General features: G+C 46.5%; 1 protein-coding gene across 6 annotated transcripts in view; it reads right to left on the bottom strand.

Annotated features, from left to right (window-relative positions):
* Window positions 1-1,580: 1,580 nt before the first annotated feature.
* Traf3ip1 (TRAF3 interacting protein 1) overlaps window positions 1,581-14,213 on the bottom strand; it is a 37,269-nt gene continuing 24,636 nt past the window's right edge. For 5 of the 6 annotated variants that reach the window (XM_032901642.1, XM_032901643.1, XM_032901638.1 and 2 more), the window contains 6 exons: window positions 13,837-13,920; window positions 13,000-13,123; window positions 12,772-12,808; window positions 10,323-10,399; window positions 4,878-5,101; window positions 1,581-3,386 (listed from right to left, as the gene is read on the bottom strand). In XM_032901642.1, the coding sequence (XP_032757533.1) occupies window positions 3,221-3,386; window positions 4,878-5,101; window positions 10,323-10,399; window positions 12,772-12,808; window positions 13,000-13,123; window positions 13,837-13,920 (712 nt within the window). In that variant the 3' untranslated portion in view covers window positions 1,581-3,220. Of the gene's footprint in view, window positions 3,387-4,877; window positions 5,102-10,322; window positions 10,400-12,771; window positions 12,809-12,999; window positions 13,124-13,836; window positions 13,921-14,213 lie in introns of those variants that run through there. The other variant, XM_032901641.1, reaches the window with a different exon arrangement.

Here is a 14,213-nt window from a genome sequence, read left to right as displayed (position 1 = left end):
CTGCTTGCTTGTTTGCTTGCTTGCTTGCTGCTTGCTTGCTTGTTTGCTTGCTTGCCTGCTTGTTTGCTTGCCTGCCTGCCTGCTTGTTTGCTTGCCTGCCTGCCTGCTTGTTTGCTTGCCTGCCTGCTTTGCTTACTTGCTTTGCTTTGCTTGCTTACCGCCTGCTTGCTTGCTTACTGCCCGCTTGCTTGCTTGCTTGTTGCTTTACCGCCTGCTTGTTTGTTTGTTTGCTTGCCCGCCTGCTTGCTTGCTTGCTTGCTGCTTGCTTGCTTCCTGCCTGCTTGCTTGCTTACTGCCTGCTTGCTTGCTTCCTGCCTGCTTGCTTGCTTACTGCCTGCTTGCTTGCTTGCTTGCTTACTGCCTGCTTGCTTTGCTTTTGCTTACTGCCTGCTTGCTTGTTTGCTTCCTGCCTGCTTGTTTGCTTGCTTGCTTACTGCCTGCTGCTTGCTTGCTTGCTTGCTTGCTTGCTTGCCTGCTTGCTTGCTTGCTTGCTTGCCTGCTTGCTTGCTTGCTTGCTTGCTTGCCTGCCTGCTTGCTTGTTTGCTTGCTTGCTTGCCTGCCTGCCTGCTTGCTTACTGCCTGCTTGCTTGCTGCCTGCCTGCCTGTTTACTTGCTTGGCTTATTTGTGCACATCAAAACCTTGGGGAACTTGGGTAGTTCAGGGCAGTTTGGAGACCAAGTTGGGACCGGAGTCCTTTGCCGACACTGACTAATGCCCACCCACAAAGCTCTTGGCACTGAGTCACAACAGGGAAGGGCGCCTGTGTTCTCACAGAGTTTACTCACTGCCGTCTTTGTAAAGTTGATCACTGAATGGACAACTGTATGACTACCCAAGTGTCAGGTCTGAGTGCTCGCCCTGAGCTGCTTTACACCACGTATCTGGGTGTGTGTGAGTGCAGGCACACATGCGGGAGTCAGGACCACCTAGGACCACCTTGGCTCTCAGTCCTCACCTTCCACCTTATCTCAGGCAAGATCTTGTTGTTCTCTACGGCACAGTCCAAGCTAGCTGGTCCACTTCCTGGGGGTTCTCCTATCTCTGCCTGCCATCTTACTGGAGGAGCTCTCCAATTACAGATGTGTGCTACCACATCTGGTAGTTGTATGTGGGTCCTGGGGGTTCCCACTCAGATGCTCACACTCTAACTGGGCCATCTCCCTCCCTCTACCCCATGGTTCTTCTACACATTTCCTCTAAGCACAGATTAATGTCATCTGAATCTTTGAGGTCAAATCCCTAAAGTGTGACTGCACTCCTGGGAAACGTCTAAACCACAGCCGGGAGACAACTAGGAATCCTGCTTCTGTACACTCTCGGAATATAAAAAAGGTCAGGGCTTAATCTGTATATCCCAAAATGCAGAGACAGGTACACATACAGGCCTTCAAGACTTTACAAACAACCTTAAACCTCTGGCAAAGGATAAGCAGGCTCATGAGATGTCAAAATGACAAGAGAGGCAATGTGTCGCACGCAGTATGAGCAAGAAGCAATTTCCCCTGTTATGCATCTGAAAAATTAAAAATCCAAAAGCTTACATTTTTTCCGTATCAACTAAATTTGACAATCCATACACTTATAGGAAAAATAGGTGATTATTTTAATGATTTACATAAAAAAGAAAAATAAAACTTTATGATACAATCTGATAGACTACAGCATATAAAATTTTACTCACATACAATGTATGTAATTTTCTCAACATAAAAATTCTATTCATATATACAAATTCATAAAAGGATATATATATATACATGTACATGTATATATATTAACTTGGTATATATGGGGTCCACTTAGGGTTATGGCTAAGTTTTTGAATTCCGTCGAAAAGAGATCATGAACATACAGAGGCTGGTTGGCAAGCAATCCTTCCCTCTCCTAAACTGTTTGGAAGCATCTGTTTGGCAGGGTGGGGTGGTATGCTCCAGACAGGAGAGACTCAGAGGCTGAGCGACATCTCCACCATGTCCAGGCCCCCCTGAGAACTGGGCTGCTGCCTTCCACTGACTGAGAAACACTGGCTGTGCCACCTGTGCTAAGCCTTGAGGCACAAAACCGTGCTAAGGCAGTCTTCACACTTCCCAGGGTTCAACGTAGTGTACATAATAAATACCCAGAAACGTAAGGAACACCTCAGACCTTATGCCAGTAAGAACATCTCCAAACACAGAGAGATCCTTTATACGATAATTCAAGACCTTAATACGTATTTACAGAAGGTGAAAAACTGAGTAAAAACCATTTTTAAAAAAAACAACTTTACTTTTAAAAAAAAAAGGATCTTTAAAAAAGGAAAATAAACACAAATTGTAAATTGGTGTACTCTCTTCCTCACAGTTTCTCCTCACTCCCAACTCTCGGAGCACGCCTTCACGGAGAAGGACCATGCTACCTCTTCATGCGACAATGTCCTCTTAAGGTGGCTTGGGGGACTGCTCATCCATCAGGAGTGAGCTGGATGCTGCTGGGGGCTGCAGAAAGCCTCAGTGGTAAGCCTGTGACAGGTTCCCATCACACAATGCCCATAGAGGCTATGCTAAATCCTCCTTCTCAGCCTATGAGCGTTAAGGGATAGAAATGCAGACAGCAAATCTGCAGAGGATGCAGAAAGAAGCCTGTGCAGTAAGAGGGCGGCAACCCCACACAGGCGACAGGCACCTTACAAGGACATGGGCTGAAATGACGCCCTTCAGGTAGAAATGAAATGGCAATTTAAACATTTCAGGCCTCATTCTATTTATAAAATACCCACCAAAAATACATAGCTGTCCTTTGCTCCGTGCCAGTATGAAGTCCTTCTGGGAGGCACAAAAGCAGAAACAAAAGTCTGCTGTTTGCCCAGTAGGATGAGACAACTTACCTGCTAAAACTAGGGTATAGGGTCAAACAGGCTGCAGCAGAAAAAACGTATTTGCAAAAAAAAAAAAAAAAAAAAAAAAAAAAAAAAAAAAAAAAAAAAAAAAAAACCAAACAAACAAACAAACAAAGAAGCCCTCCCACAAAGGCGAGCTGGGGCTATTTGTAAGCAGTGAGTACCGCAGCTGGAAGGAGGAAACACAGCCTTTTAATAGTTTAGTGCCTAAACTGAAAGCTCTGACCTTAGCTGGGTCAGGGCACAGCAGGCCATCGTCTTAGCAGACAGGGCTCAGTGGGGCGGTTCCTGCCCCTTGTCCATCATGAGGAGGATGGTTCCAGCTCTGCAGTGCTGGCCACTCATCTTCGTGATGACAGGTTGATACTGTGCACCATTTTCTGGATCTTCTCCTCATTCTTCAGGATGTTGGCCTTCACCGCACAGATCTTGTCCTGCTGGTCTTTGATCTGTTGTTCCAGCTCAGACAGCTCAGCCTTCAGGGGCTCCACCGCACTGTCTGTGATGCTGGTGGACAACAACCAGTGAGTGTCATCAGCTCTGTCTGTGCCTCTCACTCCAGCCCAGAGGCCATGAACAGCAAAGGGCTGGCTCCACCCCAAGACAAGGGTTTACGTGTCAGACCCCTAAGAATGGCAAACAGGTACCCCTTGCAGCTGGCAGGCCTAGAGTACAATCCAGCCTGAGGTGCTGATGGCTTATTCCTTTACTTCCTACGGAAGCAGGGAGGGAGCCCAGGGCTTCACATGCTAGGCAGGCACTCTCCCAGAGCTCTTCCCCTAGCCCTTAAAACATAAAGTGAAAAGGAGCATCTCGGTGACAGGCTTGAAGTCCTTAAAGTACACAAAAGAGACCCTGGGGCAGCAAGAAAGTGGACGGCTAAGGTCCCACAGACACTGAACATAGCCTGAACCAGTGCCTCCTTACCAGGAGACACCCTCCTCAGTATAAGGCTCACAGGGCTTAGACAGACTCCCTCTACCCAGGTCCCTGGCTCATGTGTTCAGCAAGGACAGGTGACCTCCTCATTGCTGGGCTGAGCACTGGACCCAACACAGAATATACCTCAAAATGCTGGAGCCAAACATCACTCTCCATTCAGGCTTTTAATACAACACAAAGACACCCATACCCGACACACACACTTTGCTGCAGGAGAGCAGGATCAGGTTTTACAAGGGAGGCTCTCTCTGGGCTGCAATCACCATCAATACTATTGGTGATTTCCTACATTCCATCATGTGACATATTTTAAAATGTGCAGAACTTTTTAATATAACAGACTAGTAAGAAAGAACCCCCAAATTAGCTGTTCAATAAAATCGGTCAGCATACACACACAACATAAGCGGACTTAGGAGGTGTGTTTATGTATTTGTGCATACACATACATATATGTACCTGTATGCAACAATGATAAAAGTTGCTATCAATCTGAGGGGTTAGAGGAAGGGTAATAGGAAAAGGGATATAATTCTACTATAAAATTATTTTGAAAACATGGGGGGAAAAAAAGAGTACAATTTCATCTGGGCATGCTGGTCCATACCATTAATGACATGTTCACAAGGTAGGTGATCTCTGTGAGTTCAAGGCCAACCTGGTCTACAGAGTGAACACCAGGCTAGCCAGGCTAAACTGTGAGACCCCGCCACGAAAAACAAAACAAAGCAAAACAAAACAAAAGCAAAAAGCAGAAGGAAGGAAGGAAGGGAAGAGTAGACCCAATATAACAGCTTTCATGAAACATGGACTTATGGATATATCATTCAATCAATCACATGTTCTGAAGGAAAAAAGTCTACACGTTTGGTCATATAAACACAAGATACCTCTCTAATAATCTCAGTCTCCAGGGGCTATTCTATTCCTTTCAGTCACAATTCTGAGTTCGTCAGTGTCTCATTCAAGCCCCGCCCCTCCCTTCCTGAAGCCCCGCCTCCCACCCCTCCCTTCCTGAAGCCCCCCCCCCAAAAAAACCCTGGCCACAGCCCCCACCTCTGCTCCTTGCTCAGGGCCTCGGCATGCTGCCGGTTCTCGCTGTGCCACAGCTGCAGCTCATTCTGCATGGCATCCACGTCCTCCTGAATGTAGTCCATGATCTTTCCCAGGGGAAGTGCGCTCTTACACAGGGTCTGGATGGACACACGGAGCTTCTCTATCTCCTTGGAAACGATGTCCTTCTCCTTCTTCCATGCTGACTCGAAGATAAGGGATCTCTCCTTTGGTTATGGCAGGGAGGAAGAGAATGTCTTAAGGACCAACTAGAGACAGCGCCCCAAGCAGGTCCCACAGAAGGGAAATAATGAACTCATCAGAAATGACAATGTGTACTCTGCAGAGTCTTTGAAAGGAGCTGAGATGACAAAGGAAATATTGGCAAATCATACACTGCATAAAGACATGTGCAGTAAATAGAATTCAGAGACAACATAAAAGCTCAGTACAGCGATAGACAAACCAATCAGAAGAGGGACGAGAGACACAGACACATCACTGACGGTGACATCTGGTCATCGTGAGCACATGACAGTGTGTCCAAGAGCTGCAGTGGCTCTCAGTGCAGTTTAGACAGCAATGCCTGGTGCCAGGCAGTGGGAACTGGGTGGACTGGAGTTGCTGGTGAGACAGTTTAGGATGACTTTAAAGACTACTCCAGAGTAGTCCTGAGTCCAAGAATGTCTCCCGAAGGCTTGGGTGACTGGGTAGCAAACGTTTTCACTTCATCCTCTGGAAACGTCAGCTGAAGGACTGTCTACGATGTGGGCCTAACTGGGGGAAGTCCTATCACTCCGTCGCTGGGAACTGCCTTTGAGGGTGCATCTGGCCCCTGACCTTCACTCCTCAGCTGCATGGTCAGCAGCTGCACTCTGCTGTCAGTACACCCTCTCCACCACGATGCTCCGCCTCGCCACGGCCCAGAGCAACGGAGCTAACGGAGCATCAGGGAAACCCCGTAAGTGGGAGCCAAAACAACGTCCTCCCTTCGAGCTGTTTTCCTCAGGTGTATACTGACTAATAGACACACGATCCAGCAAATGTGCATCCAAGCATTCACTTAGGAAACTGAGACGTACATTCACACAAAAATCTACTCAGAAATGGTGAGACCTTTGTAACCAAACTCGTTCCAAGCTATACATGGTGGCTTATGCTGGTAACGCTAACACTTGGCAGGCAGAGTCAGGAGGATCAGAAGGTAAAGATTACCCTCAGCCACACGGCCAGCTGGAAGCCCCCTTGAGATCTGTCTCAATACAAATAAAAACAAAAGAAAAGGTATTAAAACAGCCACAAGCTAGAAATAACCCAGACATGTCAAATAAACTGTGGTATTTGTATATCATGGAAGACTAATTCAGCCCAAACATCCGGAATCACCTAGACAACTCTTGGAAAATTACCAATCACAATTGAAATTACAGATCACAATAAAAAAAACAACAAAACCTTCTAGGCCATAAACAAGTCCTCTTATATACTCAAGCTTGAGAAGACAGAATTACAGAGGTGGGGCACACTAGTGATGGCCAGGAGCAAAAGGTGGGGGAGGAAGAGGCTTTGTTTAAAGGGGGGACTGGGAAGCAGCATTCTTATGATAGGAGGAGCATGCTGGATCTTACCTACACTAGTGTCACTAGCCCGGGTGCAGAGGCCAGCTAGGACAGTTTCTACACATCTCCAGTGCTTCTCCACAGCTCAGAGGGACCCACAATCACCTCAGGACAAAATGCTTTTGTGAAGGAATGGAAAGGCTAGGCATGGTAGTGCACACTGTAATCCCCCAGTGAGAAATGGAGACAGCAGGTGGGTCTGCCACATGTAGTCATAGCACTGCTACTAGAGCAGAGTGACAAGCAGGGTGCACACTACTAAGATGTTGGGGTCACATAAGCAAACTGGGGCCTGCACGGTGGGCAGGAACAGATCTTCCCCTAAAGCAGGGCTCCAGACGGAGAGTGAAATGGCTGCTGGTCTCTGGAAAAAACACACCACAAGCTGCTCATGCTTTGGGAGGGATGAGGGTTGGGGAGCAGGGAGTGTCATAGGTGGGACACAGCAGACACAATAAGGGCTTTGGTTTGATCCCAGCCAATAATAGCAACAGAAGGCATGTAAGCATCAAAGAAAGCTAATACATCTGCATTTAAAACCATTCAGCTCAGACATCAGCAGAAAGGCCTTAGTGACAACTGCCCATGACGCAATGGGAAGGCAGGCGCTGGTAAGAAGCACATGTCGGTCTTTGGTTGGTCTATGTTTGTTTTGTTCTGAGATGTGTCTCAACTGGCCTCAAACTTGTTATATAGCCAAGAGCGATCTTGAACTCCCAAACCTTCTGTTTCCACCTCCTGAGTACTGGGTTGACAGGAGTGCACCCAGCATAGCTTAGGAGACAGAGGGTTGGTTTGGTCATGATTTTTTAAGTAGAAGTCTTTCATTGCATCATTGGAACCGCACAGACCAGCCAGTCACACTCCAGGATCCTGTTTCAGCAACTGGATCTCTCTAGCCAGCCTCTGTGCCTGTCCTCTCAGAGACACAGGCACTGTCCATTCCAGCCCCTGCTCACCATAACCTTGCTTTTTAACTACTATGACTTGTGAATGAAACAATGTCAGTATCACCTTCAACAGGAACCAACTTGGCTCTCCCAGCCTCAGACACGCAACCCGCCGCAGCTGTGCTCACCTGAGCCCTGCACATGCATTATTTTTAAGGCCTATTCTCCTTCCCCTGAATGACTATGCTGGCAAGGTAGGAATGCACAGGTCACATGACACTATGATCATGTTCTGTACTTAAAACAAAAAGTTATCTTATTTCCTTATAAAACAACCCAAATTTCCCCAAACTAATAGTCTTCTTCTTTAAGCTTTTGTGAAGGAAAGAAATAATGGCAATAATAATAATTACTGCCACTGCCACTGCCACTACCACTATATTATGATTGCTATTAAGGTCATTGAGGAAACAGCAGTAAGTATGTCCTCTCTCCCCCCACCCCAGAATGTCAATGGAAACAATGTCCCTAAGTTATCAACTCAAAGAATATAAGAACCACAGATGAACTGAGTCAAAACCAAAACAAAACAGCAACAACCACAATAACAACAGAAAACAGCTTGTGTGTATGACATCATCAGATGCTCAGAGCATTCCCTGAGAGTTGAGACATGGCTGATGGCACCATGCCACCTAGTGGTCAAGTAAGAATCTGAGGAGCCACCCTCATCACCAAGAGACCAAAATCCCTCCCATAGGGAACGCAGTTAAACAGAATTCACTGCAGACTGTGCCTTAATTAAAACATAGCATGAGAAGGCTATGTATGTCACCAGGAGGTGTTTGAAGATACAACAGGTAGGAAAGTAACCGAGGAAATGAAGAAATTATTTTATTGTTTATTTTGTTTTTTGTTGTTTATTTGCTTGTTTTTGTTTTTCTTTTAACAAGGTCTCACTGTATAGCCCTGGCTACTCCAGAATTCACTCTCTAAATCAAGCATGGCCTTAAATTCATAGAGATCTCGGCTAAATTACGAGACTTTTCTGCCGCGCCAGGCATGAAGGGAATCTCACTGCAGGGGCCACATGAATCGACCCAAGACTCAGGAGTGGCAGAGACAGCACAGAGAATGTGGGGAAGAAGGAAGGAGAGGGGCGGGAGTGACATTTCCAGACATAAACCGCAATTGATTAAAGCAAGGAGAAACACATGCTGTCCAGACGCACACCAAGTATGAAGGGCAGTTGTCACTGGAGCTGGCTCTGCAGGGTCAGGGAACCGGATCACCACACTCAGTAGAGAGTCTGGACTGACCAGACACCTAAGGGTGAAGCAGATGGCTTCAGGTATTTAAAAAAAAAAAAAAAAACATGACTACCTTACAGCAGGTAGAACTGACCTCAGACCCACTGTGCTGTGTGCAGAAAAGAGCTAAAGTCTGTATCACAGAAGAGGAGTTTCAAAGCAATTTTAAAAATTAAAAATAGTGGGCTGGAGAGATGGCTCAGCGGTTAAGAGCACCTGACTGCTCTTCCAGAGGTCATGAGTTCAATTCTCAGCAACCACATGGTGGCTCACAACCATCTGTAAAGAGATCTGGTGCCCTCTTCTGGTGTGTCTGAAGACAGCTACAGTGTACTTATATATAATAAATGAATAAATCTAAAAAACAATTTTTTTAAAAATTAAAGGGGTTGGGGATTTAGCTCAGTGGTAGAGCACTTGCCTAGGAAGCGCAAGGCCCTGGGTTCGGTCCCCAGCTCCGAAAAAAAAGAACCAAAAAAAAAAAATTAAAAATAGTACTTCCTTAGGATTAAAAAAAAGTCAAATAACAGACTGCAAAGATATTTACAGAATAAGACACAAGCTCCTTGATCCCAAGATATACATCATGTATGCAACCGCAACATAGACAAACACTATCTACCATATGTACATTGTATCCTGGAAAGCACAACTAATAACAACATACACGGAAGGGAAAGGGTGATGATGGGACCCAGCAAGTTCAAACCCGCATGCTCCTCAGAGGGAAAGGCTGCTCATAAACATACCATCCAGAGTCACTTCCCCATCGCTGTGACAAGAAGCGGTGACCAAGGAAGGTAATTTATTGGGCCTAAAGGTCCAGGGTTAGCGTCCATGATGCTGTGAAGGCGTGGCAGCAGGAAGAAGAAGCTGAGAGCTCACATCTTGAACCACCAAGCAGGAAGCAAACAGAGCAAACTCACAATGGTAGGAGTCTTTTAAACTCCCAATGCTTGCCTCCAATAGGCACATCCTCTGACACGCCCACACCACCTACACCTCCCCAGACAGAACCAACAACTGAGGACCAAGTGCTCAAACGTCAGATCTGACAAGGGACATTCCCACTGAAACCACCGAAGCCACTAAAACTCATTCACCATATTTTAATGTTCCATCCTCCTACTAAGTGCAACTTAGCACTTCTTTTGTGGAAGCCTCATGTGTTTGCCTCTGACCTTGCTGGAGGCTGATGACAGACAGGACCTACCTACATTATAACAATTATTAAAAAAAAAAAGCGCACCAGTAAGAAAGGCCTTAAGAGCAACATACACATAGAACTCAAAGTAAGATTCAGGCTTACAAACTCCCAGCTCTTAATTCATTGTGACGCAGAGTCAACGGTCCACTCTGCACAGAAGCCAGGAAGAATGAGCAGGTCAGTGGGAAGCTGTACAATGGAGGCACAGCAGCCTCCTGAACAGTCGCTGCCCTACAACACCTGGATAGCGGGGAGCAGGACTCCGCGGGGAGCAGGACTCCGTGGGCAGGGCCACACATTCTCTGTGCCTCCGCTATGAAGAACAGCACTGAAGGGTGTGAACGGGATCACTGATTTAAAATCAATGAACATTGTAACATCTAAAGGATTTTTCAAATGTCCATGTGAGGCCTGCTTCTTACCTTCTCACCAGGCTTGGGAGACTGCTGCAGTTTCTCATAATCCTTCTTCGTCTCCAAGATCTTTTTTACGAGCCCACCTGTTAAAAACCAGTCATTTTCAGCTAAGGCTTACTGTCTGCCCCCAGAGGCAACTTCTTACTCTTGGATGTCATCTCAGAATGAGAGAGTGCGGAGTTCTCACCCTTCCTCTTTCCATATCAAAATGCCTTCCTACCGAGGACAAGGCAAACCACAGCGCCACCTGCTGCTGGCAGAGGCTTGTCCCAAAGTGTCACAGATAGGAGTTTTGGAAATAAACAGATTGAAATGTGGATTAACACCCCAAAATGTAAACTACCCACTGCAAACAGAGCAATTATAATGGTTTCATAGTGCTGATGCCTCTTTTAGATTGGGCAAGAATACTAAACTTCGTTTAGAATTCTCCACGGTATGAAGAGCTCATGAACAATCTTCTCCTTAAAAAGACCGTCTTACAATGCTGTGTAGGCTGCTGGGGGGAGGGGGTGTGTGCTACCATCAGTGTAACCGAGCTGCAAACTACACTGCTGACTACAGCAATGGCCAGTGTGCCACCCATAGGTGCTACAGTGGCATCAATGTTATGCAGGCAACCGGCCATTTTCTGATTGAACTTGAGACCCATTCTACAAAAAGAAAGTCAAACACAGTTCTGTACATCTGGCCCCAAAACTTATGTTTGGGGAGCTCACCAGTCCCAGGAGACAGCGTCTACTCTACTAGATGGGCACAGCATCAAACTACCCACTCATTGTACCCCTGTGCGCACAGATCAGTGCTGCCCCAGACCTCATCAGACAAGTGTCCTCGTTCAGTGGACGGTGGTTAATGTGCAACTCACAACCAATCAAAGAACAGGCAATACATGGCAACAGCAAGCTCAGCCATAGATGGGACATCTCCACTGCACCCTAACCTGCCCTCCAAGGCTCAGGAACGTCATGGAACAGGGGTGAAGACAGCTGTGAGAGCCAGATAATAGGGAGGAACGGAGAGAAACAGTGTCAGAATGTCAGTCAACATTCTAGTGAGCTACCCTCTCGGACAGTCGGTGGCTTTGGGGGAGGGAGAGACTTGGTTTTGAAGGGTGTGGCTCATGCTAGGTCAGTCAGCTCCAGTGGATGGTCCTAGCATATACCCAGGAGCTACAGGCAGCCCAAATGAAGTAGATAGCGGTTTTTTGTTTTGTTTTGTTTTGTTTGGTTTTCTTTTCTTATTTTTTCTTTTTCTTTTTTCTTTTTTTTTCCTCTTTTTACAAAGGACATAAAATTGAGAGGAAGTGGAGAGAAATTGGATGGATCTGGGAGGAGCAAGGACGAGGAATGGGGGCACAAATATGATCAAAATATACTTCACGAAATTCTCAAATAATGAAATTACATTTAAAAGTATCTTCTAGACTGGAGAGATGGCTCAGTGGTTAAGAGCACTGACTGCTCTTCCAGAGGTCCTGAGTTCAATTCCCAGCAACCACATGGTGGCTCACAACCATCTGTAATGAGATCTAATGCCCTCTTCCAGTGTGTCTGAAAACAGCTACAGTGTACTCATATGAATAAAAGTATCTTCTATACGAAATGCCTCAGGGAGACTGAGTGGATGGGTGATGACATATTATGTACATGGTGTACAGCATGCTGCTATGAAGAGAGGCCATGTCTGCCTCTGTGCTGGAGTGCAAGCCAGCAGACTATCAAATTCACACACTCACACACACACACTCACACACACACACGCACACATACCCACACTCACACACACTCACACACACTCACATATTCACATTTTTTAAATGGAATCATTTCTCATATTTCCACCTGAACCTATCGGGGAGAGGAATATAGGGAGGAAGAACAAGAAGTCTTATACCTCAGCGCTGGGTGGGGTGGTGTAGACTTATAATCTCAACATTCACAAGACAGAAGCAAAAGAATGGTCAAAAGTGGGTCTCCACAGTGAACTCTAGGCCAGCCAGAGCCACACAATGGGACCCTGCCTCACACAACAAAACAAAACAAACGTACACCTCTTAATGTAGCTGGCTATGAACATTTAACCTTAAAGCTATAGGAACAGTTACATGAATAAAAACCAGAACTGAGTTGGACATGGCATATACCACTAATTCAGTATGTAGGAAGCTGAGGCAGGAAGATGGAGCCTGAGCTTTACAACAAATTCTGGTCTCATGTTCATGTGTGTACACAGGCATGTACATACACAATGTCTTGGGCAGATAAGACACACCGCCACTATGACTAGAGCCCATCCTCATCTCAGGTCCTGTGGCCCTCCAGGCCCACATGGCAGCAGCATCGGTGTCCCTCCCTGAACCCAGCTGGTACTAGGCAGAGGATGGCCACTAGCATCCTCAGAGTACTCACAGAGGGACGTATACACATGCACAAGTGCAGTGCTCTATACTCACCATGCTTCTCCTCATCCTCCAGGTCCCCTGATGGCACCTGGGCAGAAAGGAGAAAGATCAGGGAAGCTGAACTTTCAATGCTTTTGTTACCTCAAAATAAGCAAATAAATAAATAAGCAAATAAATAAATAAAATAAACATAAACTAGACAACTAACTGGAAAATTAGAAAAATTGTATGTACGTGAACTGGAAAAGCTCAGGTCCTCACTTTAGACGTCTTACTAACCATTTCAATTTCTGCGATTTCTGACAGCTGAGGGGCAGCTTCCACCACAAACTGCTCATCGTCCTCATTGTCGGAGTTCTGGGAGTCGATGATCACAGTGGAGACCGTCTTACCACTTCCCGACCTAAGCAACAAGAGTCATTTCGTTAGAAGTGACCCATCAGCCACCAGTCGTCATCACCCCCTTGCGTCTGGAAACCCCGCAGTTCTCAGAAAGGAGCTGAACTGCCATTGCCCAAGACAGGTGAAGGGAAATCTCAGGAACAGTGGGAACAGAGAGAATGTCACCTCCCACACAGCAGCCTCCATGCTGTTCAGAGCTCCAGGCCACCCCAGCCTTACTGGCCCTTCTGCTCCACAAAGGCCTTTGGGACCGCCCTGTTCGCTGGCATTGACTCTAAGATACAGCAAGGGTGGCACATGCAGGCCACGGGACCCAGGACCTCCCCTTTCACAGGTCCAGCTACCGTGCCCAATACCTCTGGGGTGTTTCAGCTTTGGGGTACCCGTGGTTTAACTTTTGTACAACTTTTCATGCTTTGAAAGTCTTCTATCTAGAGGTCAGGGAAACACAGCCCAGTAATGGCCCATGCATTCTGAGGCATCCTATACATGAACACATGTATTTTTTCCCTTTTGCTAGTCTGGAATAAATGCTTCTCTGTGGTTTAAGGCAGTGACCTAACCCTATCTTTCTTCAAAGCAACATTTTCCAGCACTGAGTACTACATCCTACGAAGTTTCTCTGCACAGGCCCAAGACCCCGGCATCCCATGGTCCATGCACTAGAGAACGTGGCTCCAGTGTAACAAGAACCTCCTGGCCAGGCAGCCTCACCTGTCCCCTGCCAGTGTTTCTGTGCTCTCTTGTCGTTTGACCCTGGGAGGTGCTGGCCGTGCACTCCCAGGCCGAGGTATTCTTCTAAATAAATTTTGGAAGAAAAAAAATACAATATGAAACACACACAAATCTCAAAGTGGACAGAACGAACAGCCAGGCCAGAACTAGTGTTCGCTCCCACGTCACTGTCGGCATGATAGTCACTTTGCAGAGGAACACCGGCACCATTAACCAAGCACCTCTGCCCTTCATCAGAGCATGACAGACCTTCCCGCTACTAGAAACTTCCCCAATTTGTACAATGCCCCAGCCACAGGCATGTAACTCTGGTACAAGAAAACTACAGAGGTAGCTTTCTCTCACTTTGTACAGAT

The sequence above is a fragment of the Rattus rattus genome, chromosome 4 (genome assembly GCF_011064425.1).
Source record: "Rattus rattus isolate New Zealand chromosome 4, Rrattus_CSIRO_v1, whole genome shotgun sequence".
NCBI classification, from domain to species: domain Eukaryota; kingdom Metazoa; phylum Chordata; class Mammalia; order Rodentia; family Muridae; genus Rattus; species Rattus rattus.
This window is presented reverse-complemented; position numbering and strand designations above follow the sequence as displayed.